The following is a 15,138-nucleotide window of genomic DNA, read 5'->3' on the forward strand; positions in this document are numbered from 1 at the left end:
ACAGAACTCTGTACAAATAAACCACACTGCATTCATACGGTGATAATAAGTATTACCACTTGTTTCCGCAGCCTTCGGTGTGGTCAAACATCAGAGAAGTTGTATGTGTTCCTGATTGGAATTACATATTTGTGAAAAAATAAATAAATAAGCAAGACTTCAAAACCACTAAATCATTCAATTGATTATTTCATTGAATCTATTCATTAAGAATCCAGCTCCTGTTAATGTGAGGATCCTATCATTCACCGTGAGGACCTAAATGAGAAAACAAATTCGAATGCACAGATTTTTAAGTGCAGATCATGGTTTTAAGAATTTCCATGTGACAGAAAAAATAAACAAAGGGGCTGAATATGATTTACATAATGACGAAATCTTTCTTTTAAAATGTTTCTTTCCACACATTTTCGCAAAACGATGGTTACATTTATACATGTCTTCATATTTAATTTTGGAGCAGCGTTAGCATCAATATTCCATTATCTCCTCTCACCTGAATAATCCCACATCTACACATCAATCAAACAATGCACAAAGCATCTGCAACTGCTTACCCAGTGATTAATGCAAATGGTACACCCCGCCCCCATTAATAAGGCAATCTGAACATGCAGTGAGGCTTTGAGAAAGGTAGATAACAGCTTCATAATTGGACTAACTACCACTAAATGTTTTGTTTCTTACGGCTAAATGGCAGTGAAATGCCAGTGGGACAGAGGCAAGTCTGTCTTACTGCCATTGTAAACAGGATTTGCTGAAAAGGCCAGTGATTCAATGAATGCACGTTTCGTTTTAATCTTGACCCCTTGAGAGTTTGAGAATGTTACAGTCAAAGTAACACTTCTACCTGTCTTATGGCTGCTGCACTGGGGTGCATTCAGGGCTCAGGCCAACCCTCCTCCTGGTAGTTTTCCTGCCATGTTGCACCTGCTCCTTCCTTCTCAACATGAATACATTGCTTGATCTAATGTCATCATTGTCTCCTATTCACCCTAATTCTCACTTTGGTTGTTCCACATCCTTCTTTCTCCACATGCTTCCTTCACACTCCTATCTCCTCCCTCACAAATTCTACGCATCCCTCTCCTCTCTTTCGCGTCTGTCTCTTGCTGATGGCATTTGAAGCCAATTATGTGTTTTGTGTGAGTGAAGTTGTCACCAGGCATTGCGAAGGGATGCTCCTCTAAACTATCAGCAGCAACAACAAAAAATAACGGAGAAAGCTAAAGAGGAGATCCATTGTGCCGAACCAAGATCAGAAGGATTAACCTGATCTACCGAAGAAGTCATTTTCACGACATTCCGTGCGTGTGTGCGTGTGTGCGTGTGTGCGTGTGTGTGTGTGTGTGTGTGTGTGTGTGTGTGTGTGTGTGTGTGTGTGGACTCATCTAGAGATGTGGGCTGGATAATGTGTGTATATTGCAGCACAAAGCAGCGACCGGCTGCCTCCGAATGGTATGACTCATCCTCATTGCAGCTCATTGAATCCCATGAGCCTCTAGTGAAGAATTCTATTAAGCTGCATTAGTCTCCTTCTTCTGCTATCACATATATCTACATACGTTCATTTATTATGCTCTGTATCTCTCTGACGTGTGAATTACCAAGACTGAATTTTTAACATAATTCCCGATGACTCATGAACATATTTTCTTTGAGAAAAACATGGCATGCATATGCAAAGATTTTTCTGTGCTCTCATTCAAGCAATTGAATTGATCTGTAATTTTGTAACAACCTCCAGATTTTCTAACTCTTTGAAAAATACTCATGGTATAAGAAAATCCTCCTCCTTGTTTTGCAGTGGGTCTAATTAGTTAAATTTATGCTTCTAACACAACAGTGGACTACTGAACCTGTTGCAAGTGAAGGACAAAATTCAGAGTTTCAGATGAAGGTTACTTTAGAGCAGGGATGCTCACATTCTTTCAGCATATGAGCTACTTATAACATTTTTAATTTTAATTTACTATACTGATCCCCATAGAAATTATTACTCCACCCCAGGACACACATTGTTAGTTAGTCACATGCGCATATACATAATGACCAAGTCAAAAAGATGTACCAACTACAAAAATGCAAAAGATATTTATCTATAAATATTCTAGCGGGAACCGGGAACCCCATGGAAATTCCACGATAAAGCAATAATATCAGACGTCGTTTGTTTTTTGTCTTCGCCGTCACAAGAAAACAAACCACTGTGTCCAACGAAGCCGTAATGGCTCCGTGTGTGTGGGACGGACGAACGTGAGGATGAAGGCCGTTTCGACGTAACGGACCAGCCATCCGGGTAGACACTGGCTTCGTGAGTTCAGTCCTGGTGAATAAAGCATCGGGGTTCCCCACACCAAAACGTGAGGTCCCAATGAAAGAATATAAACAGCTATGTTTGACGAAGCCAAAACGGCTCCATAAGTGAGAGACATGGACAAATGTGAAGACTGGTGCTAACTCGGCTAGCGGCCCGAACTTCTAGTTAGACCCCGGAAGCGTGGCAGCATGAGGTTTTCAAGTGAGCTTATTAAAATATATAGGTGGGGAGATTGAGATTGTACTGTATGTGCAATACACGATTTACCTTTCATAAAAATATGAACCCATATTGCACAACAAAATTAATTAAACACAATTATCTATGTATACAGATTTTTTTTAGTTTATTCTAATGACTTGCACTGAATGGATTCAACCAGTCTGGACAGTAGCCGCTGACAAACAGCCTCAAGCACATTTCCAAATGACCATCAGCCATGGTGGAACAGTACGTCATTTAGCTATTTGTATTCTGCATGTCCAGCTACATGGAAGAACTGCTTAATCTCTGGACAGAGCTCTCGGAATAGTCAAAGGAATTTCCCTGACAAAGCCATCTCATGTCACTGTGTAGCAACAACTCAGAGTGGTCGCAGCAACCCTCTCCAGATGTTCACGGAATAACTGTCTTTGAAGAGATCTGACCCAAATCGAACACACTATCTTCGTTGCCACATCCATGATCTTATATTGAGCATTTTAATGCATAACGCTTGTTGATGGATTATGTAGTGGTAATTAAGGAAGTCCGGGAAAGCCTCGTCTTGTCTGCACTTGGCAATAAATCAATTCAAGCGGCAAAACATTACCATCTGCGGTAATGGACACCAATTTGTATGCTGGGTCATAGTTTCTATGAAAATCTACCTTTGCAAATTAACCAGTTGACCGTGATCAATGTATTGAGCACCCCTTCTTTAGAGAATGTATTTCCTTATCAAAAGTTAGATGAGATGAGTACGATCATGTTCTTGTTCTTGAGGTGAAAGACACAGATTAGTAATAATAATAATATTAATCAATCCTTTATTAATCCTCATAGGGAAATTACTTTTTTCCACTCCAATAATCACGTGTGTATATATATCTGTACAGGCCCGTAACACACACACATACATGCTCACACACTCACACACACACACACACACAAGGGGCCTGAAGGCATGCGCATGATGGGGGGTGTAGAGCGGTGAGCAGCTCTCACATGAGGCTCGCAAATGTACAACTTATAAGGGGAAGATGCTTTGCTCAAAGGCACCTCGGCAGCGTGCAGGGGGTGAAAACGCACCTCCCACTACCGGCCCAAGACCCAGTGTACTGAGCTACTGCCGCCCCATTACATCTCTGATTCTCATCACTTCTTTCCAAGGTTTTCAAAGCGTCACAGTCTGTGTAGTTAATGCTTTCATCCCCAAATAAGATTTAGCATCACTTTTAAGATGCACTTTAGCACATATGTTGAACGGTATTTGAATGCATCATCATTGAAAAACACTTCAGCACACATTAGTAAGTGAATGCATCACTGCTCATTCGTGCCGAGGCTCGGCACTAACAGCAAACGTTTCAGCTCAGTTGCCCATCCGTTTTGTTGATGCCCAAACTGTCACATTGACTTTGGTAAACCTAGTCAGTACAAGCAAAGTAAGGTGAGAATATCACTCTCCTTATTTCTGCGGCTCACATGTTTTTTAATAAGACGGTCTTAAGTTTAGGCTGTGAATGACAGCTCATTGCAGCTCATTGACTGCAATCCCGTGAGCTTCAAGTGAAGAATTCTATTAAGGAACATTAGTCTCCTTCTTCTGCTGTCACATATATCTACATACCTTCATTTATTATGTTCTATATCTCTCTGAAATGTGAATTGCCAAGACTGAATTTTAACATAATTCCCAATGACTCATGAACATATTTCTTTGAGAAAAACATGGCATGCATATGCATATCTTTTTCTGTGCTCTCATTCATGCGATTGAATTGATCTAACAACCTCCAGATTTTGTAACTCTTTGAAAAAGACTCATGTTATAAGAACATCCTCCTCCTTGTTTTGCAGCAGGTAATGTTCTTGCGATGCTGTGTAACTCTTCAAAAGCCCGTGCTTCTCTCCTACTCATGCATATGTGCAGTCACAAGTAATCACAAAATCCCAACAAAGTGCACAGACGCATATCAATACACACAGATGTGCAAATGTAGCAATGCGTCTCAGCTCTGATAGGTCTCCCTCTCCTCTCTCCATCTGGAAAGAATACGGGGGAAAAAAACAGCCGTGAACATCCTTTATTTCCCTGCTGAAAGCACCTCTCATGTTGTGGTGTTGCTGCGGTGCGTTCACATATCCCCGGCCAGTTAACGGTGTTACCAAAGCCCATTAGAGGCTCTGTGTGGCTGGACTCTGTCTTTAGTGAGCCAAGAAGAGAGGATGAGAGAGGATGAGAGAGGAAGGAGGAGAGTGCGACTGAGATGATGGGTAAATGAGAGCGGCAGATGATAAACAATTAGTTTGAAGACAGGAAAAAGTGGGTGAAAGAGTAGGCAGTGAAGAAATTAAGCAAATACAGACGTAGATTAAACAACCCATACTTTAATGACAAAATCTGAATAGTAACAGTCACTAAACTTAAAATCCAACCCTTGAAGGAATACCACATTGTGACATAGTAGTTTTTTCCAGGGTGTTCAACGGTACGGAAGATCTGATCACCCTCACCTGCAGTCAAAAATAGGTTTGGAGGACAAAAGTGCCTTATGTCCTGCGGTACATAAAGCATAATGGGATGCACTGTGTATGGAAAAAGGCGGTTTTCTCAAGTTTTGGGACCCTGACTCACTGCCTCAAGATTTAACTTTTTCATCCTTACAGCCATGGAAATCACATTGCTTCCATCATAATCAGTCAGCGATGATTGCAATCCATAGCAAATAAATATCCATGACGTAAACCGTCGACCAAATAACACAAAACTTACAATTGTGCCCTACAGATGAAGTCATGTTGAGAAGCTAGTACAGGTTTTGAGGAACAAGGCATTCCGCACCATGACCGGGATTTCACAACAAAACCGGAATGGATAGTGACAAAATATCAGAGCTCAAGCTCTTCAAACGAGAACGATGTTGTTACGATCTTAGTCCAGAAACTCTACAGGGAGTGACATCTTCGATAATACCTTAACATAACACTGTATACACATGTATATGTACATACATATGTACATGCAACTGAATTAGTAGAAAAAGAAGAACACGACACCAAAGTAGAAACTGACCGGAGCATCAACTTGTGAGGGGTCAAAAGTCAATGAGCAAGACAAGGATAAGGAGTCTATTCTTAACCATAAACAACGTTGAACTGAGACAAGAATCACCTTGTTCCATGTTTTGGTCTTATAATTGCAACCAAAGCATTTCCATTAAAGAAAAAAGGAAAGTTTTACTTGTAGCTAAAAGCTCTATAAAATGGTTCCGGCGCAGGGGTGGGGGTGGGACTTTGCAAGTCACACTAAAAAGGGCAGACAGTGATTGTAAATTATGTGGATACCATTTCTGGATCTATTCTACTTCTAGTCCTACTTTATTATTGTTATTAGAGGTTTCCAAACTCAATAATGAGTGATGAATAATATTGCATTTGATTATTGGCACGGCTAAATTAAACTATTTCACATTCATTCCAAATATCATCAGTAGGAACCTGTCACTATAGACTCAAGGAGGGGGAAAAAATATCACTGCTAGCACAGCCAAAGACTTAGGCATTGAGAGCAAGAGAGAGCTATTCTCCAAAGACGCCTGAAGCCTGAGTGGTCTGAACCCAGCTGGATTCAAGGCATAGGCGGCTGGGAATGCCTAACAGACTGCCAGGAGACGCCTGCCTGTCTGTCTGCCTGTCTGTCTTTCTGGACCTCATCCGCCTCCAAGCCGGTGAGAAAGAAAGAAACAAAGGAGTTGGAGCAGCATACAAGTAGGCGAGTGACTCCAGCAGTCTGACAAACAAGCACAGGGAACAACGGAGAGGCGTGAATATTTTAAGAGGATGGCCGACCACCTGCAGAATCACAAAGAACTTGATTTTATGGTTGTTTGCTTCAATTTATTAAATGCTTTGATGAAAAGACCATTTAAATCTCTAATAGAACACTAATTTAATAAATTGCAGCATTATTGAAGGAAACACTGAAGAAAAATTACTGATCAAGTTAAGCTATTTAATTATTTAGCAGTGGCTTTCATCTAAATGGAAAGTGCGGCACAGAATTGCATGTTTGTGTGGTCATCTGTGTGCACCTGTGTGTGTGCATGTGTGTGTGTGTGTGTGTGTGTGTGTGTGTGTGTGTGAGTGTGCATGTGTGTGTGTGTGTATGTGGGTGTATGTGCGTACGTGAGTGTGTGTGCATGTGTGTGTGTATGTGTGTGTGTGTGTGTGTGTGTGTGTGTGTGTGTGTGTGTGTGTGTGTGTGTGTGTGTGTGTGTGTGTGTGTGTGTGTGTGTGTGTGTGTGTGTGTGTGTGTGTTTGGGTATGAGTAAGACAATAGACAGCCAGTGGGCCTATGAAGACAGTATCGTGGTGATCTACTGCCCCCCTCTGGTGTATTTAAGTTACTGCAAAAACTTGGACTTTCATTCATTTCCTGACCGCTTCATCCGATTGCACGGGTCACGGGGTGCTGGAGCCCAGCTGTCACTGGGCGTGAGGCGGGGGACACTCCGGGCGCTACGCCAGTGCACCGCAGAGCTACACACACACACACACACACACACACACACACACACACACATACTCCTAGAGGCAATTTGGAACGGCCAAATAACCTGAAGTTCATGTTTTTGGGTGTGGGAGGAGGGCGGAGAGCCCACGTGGGCACGGGAAGAACATGCAAACTCCACACCAAGCGGGACTCGAACCCAGACCTACCTAGTTGTGCGGCGACAGCGCTACCCACTGCCGCCCAAAAGCTTTGACTTCTCATACTAAAAACGAACTGTGGTCTCTACCGCCCCCTGGTGTCTAACAGTGAAACAGGAGAAATGTACTTGTATCAGACGCATCAAAGTTCTCAGTTTGTAAAACACTTTTTGAATATAAAAACCCAATTATTGTTGAATTCATTCCTTAAACAGTAATTACTTAGAAATGTAATCGTGCAAGAGTTATATTGAGACAGGATGGAAAAGAGTTTGGGTAAGCGGAGCTTTCCATGGTGCTGATCTTGGTTCTCATACTATTTTCATTTCCTTTCTCCCCAACTACGGTGGGAATATATAAGGCCAATTGTTCCAAACTGTGATTTTGCAGCTGAATAGCAGCATAAAAAAATAAGTAGCTTTTATCTATGGGTGACAGGTTGACTGGTATCACAATTTTGCACAGATACAGTATGAATATAAAGGTGTGTGCTGTCCATATCTAACTGGTAAAGGAAGACAAACACATAGTCTAAGAAACTTCACAGTCTTGACCAATGTACTTATTCTTAACAAAGATGTGGGCCAAATAAATAAAAGATTTTGTTAATAGCAATAACAAGTAGTACTGATTTACTGACGATTGTCACCACATCAGCCCCATCACTGTCACACATTTGTCTCTGACTTAACTATGCATTTTATCTCTTAATATTTAATGTCCTGCCTCTTCCTCCAGCTATCCACTAACTTGTTGCTCCCACCATTTCCCATCACCTGACCAACCCCGGACCCCTTCACACCTGCTTCCTTAAGAGCCTTACACACTTTCATCAGATGATCTAACATGTTTGTTTGTCCTTCCCTCTGCCTCTGTTATTCTTGCCATTTTGGACCCTTGTACCTGATACTTAATCAGAATTTTTTTTCTTTTTACCCCATATGCTGTGTGTCCGAACTGATCTCACAATGTGTGATAATCAACATTTAACTTCCTCTCTGAGTAATTTCATGAGCAGAAAAGAATGATAACTTGATAACTTGAGTTTGATGACATGGCTGTCTGCTTAACATTTGTAATGACAGTGGTTTTACATGATGACTGCAACACATGACTACGTGCCACACACATGAAAATATTTAATAATGTCTACAATTGCTGTATTGTTTGGAAAAGAAGTAAATATTTTATTGATATTTTTAAGGCTGTAGAGAATATGTGAGCAGAAATGTTTGAGCATAACACCAAAGGAAGTATACAGAGACTCTAGAGCAGGGGCGACAAACTCATTTTCACCAAGGGCCACATTAGCATAATGGCTGTCCTTAAAGTGTCAGATGTAAAGTATAAAGTAACTTTAAGTTATGTAAAAATAAATAAAATAATGTAAAATAGAATGAGTAACGAGGGATTAAAGTAATCCTTAATGTTAAATAACTGAATTTATTACTTATTGAAGTTACTAACTTTACAGTGACACTGAAAAAAATGTTTCATTATTGCTCTGTTATAACATAAATCCTCTTCATTTGTCAGGTTATGAGACCCACAGAACTCCATCAATAAAGTATCAAACTATCCAAGTGAATAAAGAAAAATAACATCACACACAAGTCAAGACATTAACTTCATTCAAAACCTTTTTGTCGGTTTTAAATAGGCTTAATTACTGCATTGTGGGAATTGTAGTTTTGTTCAAAGCACACTTTTGACCTATTTATTTTTAGAAACTCTTATCTTTATGCTCTGGCAGATTGCATAAAATGATGTAGTGGGCCACATGTGGCCCCCGGGCCTTGAGTTTGACACATGGGCTCTAGAGTATCCTTCTGAGCACATTTGACTATCTATACACACCTGTATGTGTATACAAAGCATTACTGTACATCAGGGGTGCCACAGTCAAATCCATGGAGGGCCAAAAAAACAAATTTGCTACAAGCCGAGGGCCGGACTGATTCAATGTTCATTAAAACATATTGAAATGAACAAAGCCTACTGAACCAAGAGCTAACACAGTGTATATTATCTAATGATTAAATAAATAAAGCAATATTTTGTTGTGGCTTTGTCAGTAACTTCAAGGGGAAACATTTTCAACAAGGAAACAGCAAAACTTAAATATCCCTCAAAAATAAAATATATTCCTTAATATCAGGATAAATGCATAAGTGAAATTACATGCTTTATAAACTAAAAATACATTATTGTGCATGCATTATTGCATTCACAATAATAACATTGTGCATACACAATAATAATGCATTATTGTGCAAAATCTTTAAAAAAAAAATTTGTGCTACGATCCTACCAATTATTGTGGTCATTATTATTATTATTATTATTATTATTATTACGTATTATTATTATTACGTATTATTATTATTATTATTATTATTATTATTATTCTAAAAATGATTGTGCTGCTCTACGATCCTACCAATCACTGCTTTCAAATAGTAAAATTAAAAAAAATTAAATCAGTCGTATCCTTTCTCATGGCTCTTACCTTCAAGTTTCCCTGAGTCCATTCAACTGAAATAAATATAAATAAAACGAAATACAAAAATCTATGACACAATGACAAAACAATACTTCCTTCAAAGATACATCGTGTCTTGTAGAAAGAAATTTAAAAATTTAACTGAATTTTAAACTGAACAATTACTCCTCTGTGATTCTCACTTGTCTGAGACTGACCCAGATATTTGATGGAGTCTCATTTTTTCTGTTCCGAGTCAGGCTCTGAGCTGAGGAAACTCTCAGGATGGAGTGAAGGAGTTTATCCGTCAGACGGCGGATAAACGTGTGTGAGGTTTTGTTCAGCTTCATCAGAGAGAACAATTGTTCACACAGGTCTGTGCTATGAAACACAGAGAGCGTCCGAGCAGCTTGGATGCACAGCTGGAGCACTGCATCGGGGATGAAACGTGCAAACTTAGCAGAAGACACACAGGTTTACCTTTTACCTCTTTGAACATGTACTCTGACCCCCACCTGGCTTGAAACCCCCTGCTTTCAGAGTCCAACCTTCCTTTTAGCAATTTTTGATGAGGGGAGTAGCTAAATTCAACCTCCACTCTGACACTGTAATGACTGCTTGATTCACTGTCGCGGGTCACGGGGAGCTGGAGCCTATCCCAGCCGACTCAGGGCGTGAGGCGGGGCAAACTCCTGGCCAGTGCACCGCGGAGCCACACAGGGACACAGACAACCGCACAGGCACACACTCATTCCTTCAGTCAATTTGGAATGGCCAATTAACCTGAAGCGCATGTTTATGGAAATGGGAGGAAGCCAGAGAACCCAGAGAGAACCCACGCAGACACGGGGAGAACATGCAAACTCCTCACAGAGCGGAACGCAAACCCGAAACTGCCTTGCTGTGCGGTGCTACCCACTGCGCCACCGTGACACCCTGCTGATAAACAATGAAACCCAAAGCCTGCTTGATGCGCTGCAGTGACTTCCGTTACCGTTGATTTGTGGGGAATGTAGTTTTGGTCAGTGCAAAACAACAGTGGGCCAATGTGGCCTACGGGACGGTTCTAATAGTAATAAAAAATCATCTGGCGGGCCATAAATAATTCCTCACGGGCCAGATCTGAACCGCATGCCTTGATTTTGAAATATGTGCTGTATGTCATATAGTTTTTAGCCATGTCTGGGATGCTATAGAGAAGAAATTACAAGGTAAAATAACATGTGGAATCTTACAAATCTTAAGAGGACACAGAGGCACACAGGGAAGGCTGACCTTAGACTGTATGGATGAGTCAGGTCAGAGGTCAGAGTTCATGGTTCAGAGTCTGGGAATAAGGTGTGTGTGTGTGTGTGTGTGTGTGTGTGTGTGTGTGTGTGTGTGTGTGTGTGTGTGTGTGTGTGTGTGTGTGTGTGTGTGTGTGTGTGTGTGTGTGTGTGTGTGTGTGTGTGTGTGTGTGAGAGAGAGAGTGAGTGAGTGAGTGAGTGAGAGACAGAGAGGGACAGAGGTTGATTACTGATATATTTAACAGTTCAAACTGCAGGTGAAGAGCACTGTAGATCACAGTCTTGTAGATCAAATTCATTCCATGTGAGAATGGTTGTATTATGTCCTTATTTAATGTCAGCATCACTGACAAGTTAAACTGGACACTATGTTAACACTACTTTACTGTAGGCTGTAATATATTGTGTTCTGTACTTTAAATCATCTCAGAGTCTCTGGCTTATATATGGAACATGTCCATCCGTCCGTCCATCCATCCATCCATCCATCCATTCATCCTTTATTTTGTAGTCAACTCCTTCCATAAAATAACAGTTAACCAACTAAGTTGGCATCTATGGTCAGAACTGTTTATCAAGCAAGTTTTTTCTCTACAGATTCAGTGGCTACGAAACACGTCGCTACATAACAAACACTCCAAATGGTAAATGTTTGTACTTATTTAGTGTCTACAGAAAGATGTCGGGCATGATGGACCTTCTTCCAGTTGATATTTATAGAACAGTCTCTGATGGCCGTGAGCACACATAAAATAGACTACTGTGATTGGTCCAGACTGAACACATGATAGTAGTATTGAGGTTTATTCTTCACTGCACATTTCTTTCCCATAAGATGAATGAATGAATGTACAGGTCATGGGTACTAGCTATGGGCAAGAGGCAGGGTAGATTCCAGATAAAACTCCAGCTCATCGCAGGACAAACATTAACAAACATTCACGCTGACACTCAGACCTACGGGCAATTTACAGCAACCACTTCATGTCAGTCTCATGTTTTTGGTGGCAGGAAGCAGCTTGACCTCCCAGACAGAACCCACATAGACGCACATTCAAACATGAATTTTCAGCCATTTGGTGAAGCTATGCTGCCAGTTGCAAAAAAAAAAAAAAAGACTGTAAAGTTAATAATTAATACAGATAGATACATACTAATCTAAATAAATGTAAATGTTATATCAGTGGTTTAACTGAACAGTGCTTCAAAAAAAATCAGAGACATTTTGCACTTTAAATAAGATCACAAACTGCATAAAATGATAATTGCTTGTTAATAAATGCAGAACGATATAAACCTTTGTGCTTCACAACATAGTATTTGTATGATTTACCCAAAAACTGTTCATATCTGATATCAACGTAACATTTTGCAGCTATACTGTAGGCTCTGAAATGGATTCTCAGCTTTCAGTAATTGGTCTTGATGTATTTCAGTTTGTTACAGAGCTTAACAGACATTTGACATAATATGAAATAGTAGCTCAACTCAACTGTTTCTCAAGAAATGTTTTTCGAGGCATGATGCTATTAGACCAAAAGAAGAAGAAATAAGCTAAAACAGGAAGCATTTTTTAAAAATGTTATTCATAGGTGGTATTAGTATACTGTTGGAATTAAGATTGAAGATGCTGAGAGCTTCAGATACTGCTGTTGAATGATACCTCCTGACTGTCTCTTTATTTCCTGTCAACATGCAAATATAAATACATAAACAAAAACATTTTTTCACAGTAATTGTTGTTTCATACTACCTTACCATTTAACACTAAGCTCACTTTGAATTGATCTTTGCTTTATATTTATACTGTACGTTATCTTTCACAAATGAATTAATTGATCTGCTGCAGCCTCCAAGACAGAATATAAATAAATAATAATACTGTATAATAAAATTACCTTAAAATCATCCTCAATTCTACACCAATCATCTTGTTTTTATTTCTTAATATTTTTAATTAAAGGTGACTTTTACTTTTACACAGTCCAATTTTTTTTTTTTAAATGTGTGTTTTTTTGTGTGTGAGCTCATCGCCGTGGGTTTTGGGTGAAACCTCACCGAGCTGGTGGGCTTTTCTCAGGCAGGAGAGGGAAGCATTGAGTCGAGCACACTCCTCTTCATTGGCACCAAACTTCTGCAGCAGCTCACACACCTGCTCCTCGCTCATCTCCAGCAAGCCCTCTAGGGTCACCTCACCTGGAGTCATCTCCTGTAAAACACACAGCAACGCAATGACATACACACACAGCTACACATAGAATAGGAGGCTCTGATGTCATTACATAGTTGCTGTTAGTGCTGTTAGGTGCACTGAATAACAAGTATTAAATTACAGTGGAAATAAATTTGGAAAAGTTTTAACCATTTACAGTCGTAATTACTTACAAGAATTTACAGGTGGTCATGGATGTAAATTTGTTTCTAGCAATTATCTTTTAAATGGGCCTGGACATTTTAGTTTGATTTATTTACACTTGAAAGGAAAAGTGGTTTTCTTTAAGCCAAGATCTGGTAGCAATCAGAGACGCTTCAGCGTCAAAAACGTGTGAAGTGCAGAAAATGGCATAAATGTTGAATGCGGTATATATCAACTAAAAACGTCAAATTTAGTTTTGCTTAAAAAAACAACTTGAACAAATGAATCAAGTATAAATCGAATTTAAACTACATCAACACATCTCAGGAAGTCATCAGATCTCAGCCCCATTAAAAACATAAGGCAGATTCTGTAGGACAGCATCCTCTTCCACCCACTTGTCTGTCATCAGATAAATTTCATTTTTGAGCGATTATGAATTCCCCATATCCATAATGATGAAGGATTATGAGCGTACCAGTTCTGTTAAAACCTGTGGTTGGACGTGTTACCTCTGTGACCTCTTTCCTCAGGTTGACGATGCGGAACCAGTGTCCGAGACGAGGGAAGTCTTCCAGCTCTGCACTGCGCTCCTCTAAGGCCACTTTGCATTTGCAGGACAGTTGGCGACTGAAGTACTTCACCAACTTTCCCTGAGGACAAGAGGGACAAATACAGTGAGGGGAGACTGGCCTTACCATACTATTTTTAATGCATCAATCTCTTTCATCCCAAGGACTGATATTTCCGACACAACGTAAACAAAACACAATACAGTTTGAGGAATTAGCAGAGATGTAGTACTTTTTTTGAATATTTATCTCAATCAGAGCTGTAGAATATTAGGCACCAACAGTGACTCGATGTGGAGAAACTGATATTGTGATGTGAAATGACATTCATCAGATGATCTGAGACACTGTCAGGAAAACTTGTTGATTCTACAACTCTTTTTTGAACCAGTTCCAACCACCAGAAAAAGGAAAACTCGACTGACACCAGTCAGTTTATTTTTCCTCATGACACATACGAGAAGCTGTAACTTTTTACCACAAGCTGGCTGCATGTGAGGATGAAACTGGCCTCTGCTGACAGACACACTGAGGATGCAGAGCCTGCATGTCAGACAACCATTTTTCGGTCAGACAGTCTCTCTTACAAAGATGACATTCATGAGAATTTTCACTTTGTGTTAAGCAACATAAAAAGTTCTTGCCGTATCCAAGATGGAAACTCTAGAATAAACTTTGACTCGGACGCACAAACATTCCCCCTCCTGACACTCCAGCCGTGTTATAAAATCTGTCAATTTAGATTTGAGTTTTTTGCTTTCTAATTCTACAGACCAGAAGCCTGCCCCTTGATTCTTGAATTTCTCATATCTCAGCCACCGTAGTCGACACAATCTGAGCAACCAGAGGAGCAGCAAGGAGGACATCGTCACAAGTAGGCACCAAGGAGTAATCAGACAGCCAAATCGCTTTAGGCAGCCTGGCTTTCTCTCTTGAAACCAAGAGAATGAGCACTCCATTACTTGTTACAACATCCAATGTTAAGCTTAGCAACAAACAAACTAATGGTTAATGGTGTAAAATTGTGTCATCAATGAAAAAACCTACATAATCTCCATAGAATAACTCCTTTGTCAGGTAAATAAAGGAATTTTTATATGAATAATAGCTATTGCATTCATGCTAAATCAAAGTAAATTCTAACCAGTATGGCACCCGTCACAATTAGACAAAATCTCTAACTATTTAACAAAACCGTTAAGGGGACA

General features: G+C 40.0%; 1 protein-coding gene across 1 annotated transcript in view; it reads right to left on the reverse strand.

Moving 5' to 3' along the window:
* Positions 1–15,138, reverse strand: part of ksr2 (kinase suppressor of ras 2) — a 107,704-nt gene that overhangs the window by 81,765 nt on the left and 10,801 nt on the right. The window contains exons 2-3 of the mRNA XM_068311342.1: positions 13,871–14,011; positions 13,061–13,211 (exon numbers count right to left, since the gene is read on the reverse strand). Of these exons, the coding sequence (XP_068167443.1) occupies positions 13,061–13,211; positions 13,871–14,011 (292 nt within the window). The remainder of the gene's footprint in view (positions 1–13,060; positions 13,212–13,870; positions 14,012–15,138) is intronic.

The sequence above is a fragment of the Antennarius striatus genome, chromosome 3 (assembly GCF_040054535.1).
Source record: "Antennarius striatus isolate MH-2024 chromosome 3, ASM4005453v1, whole genome shotgun sequence".
NCBI classification, from domain to species: Eukaryota; Metazoa; Chordata; class Actinopteri; order Lophiiformes; family Antennariidae; genus Antennarius; species Antennarius striatus.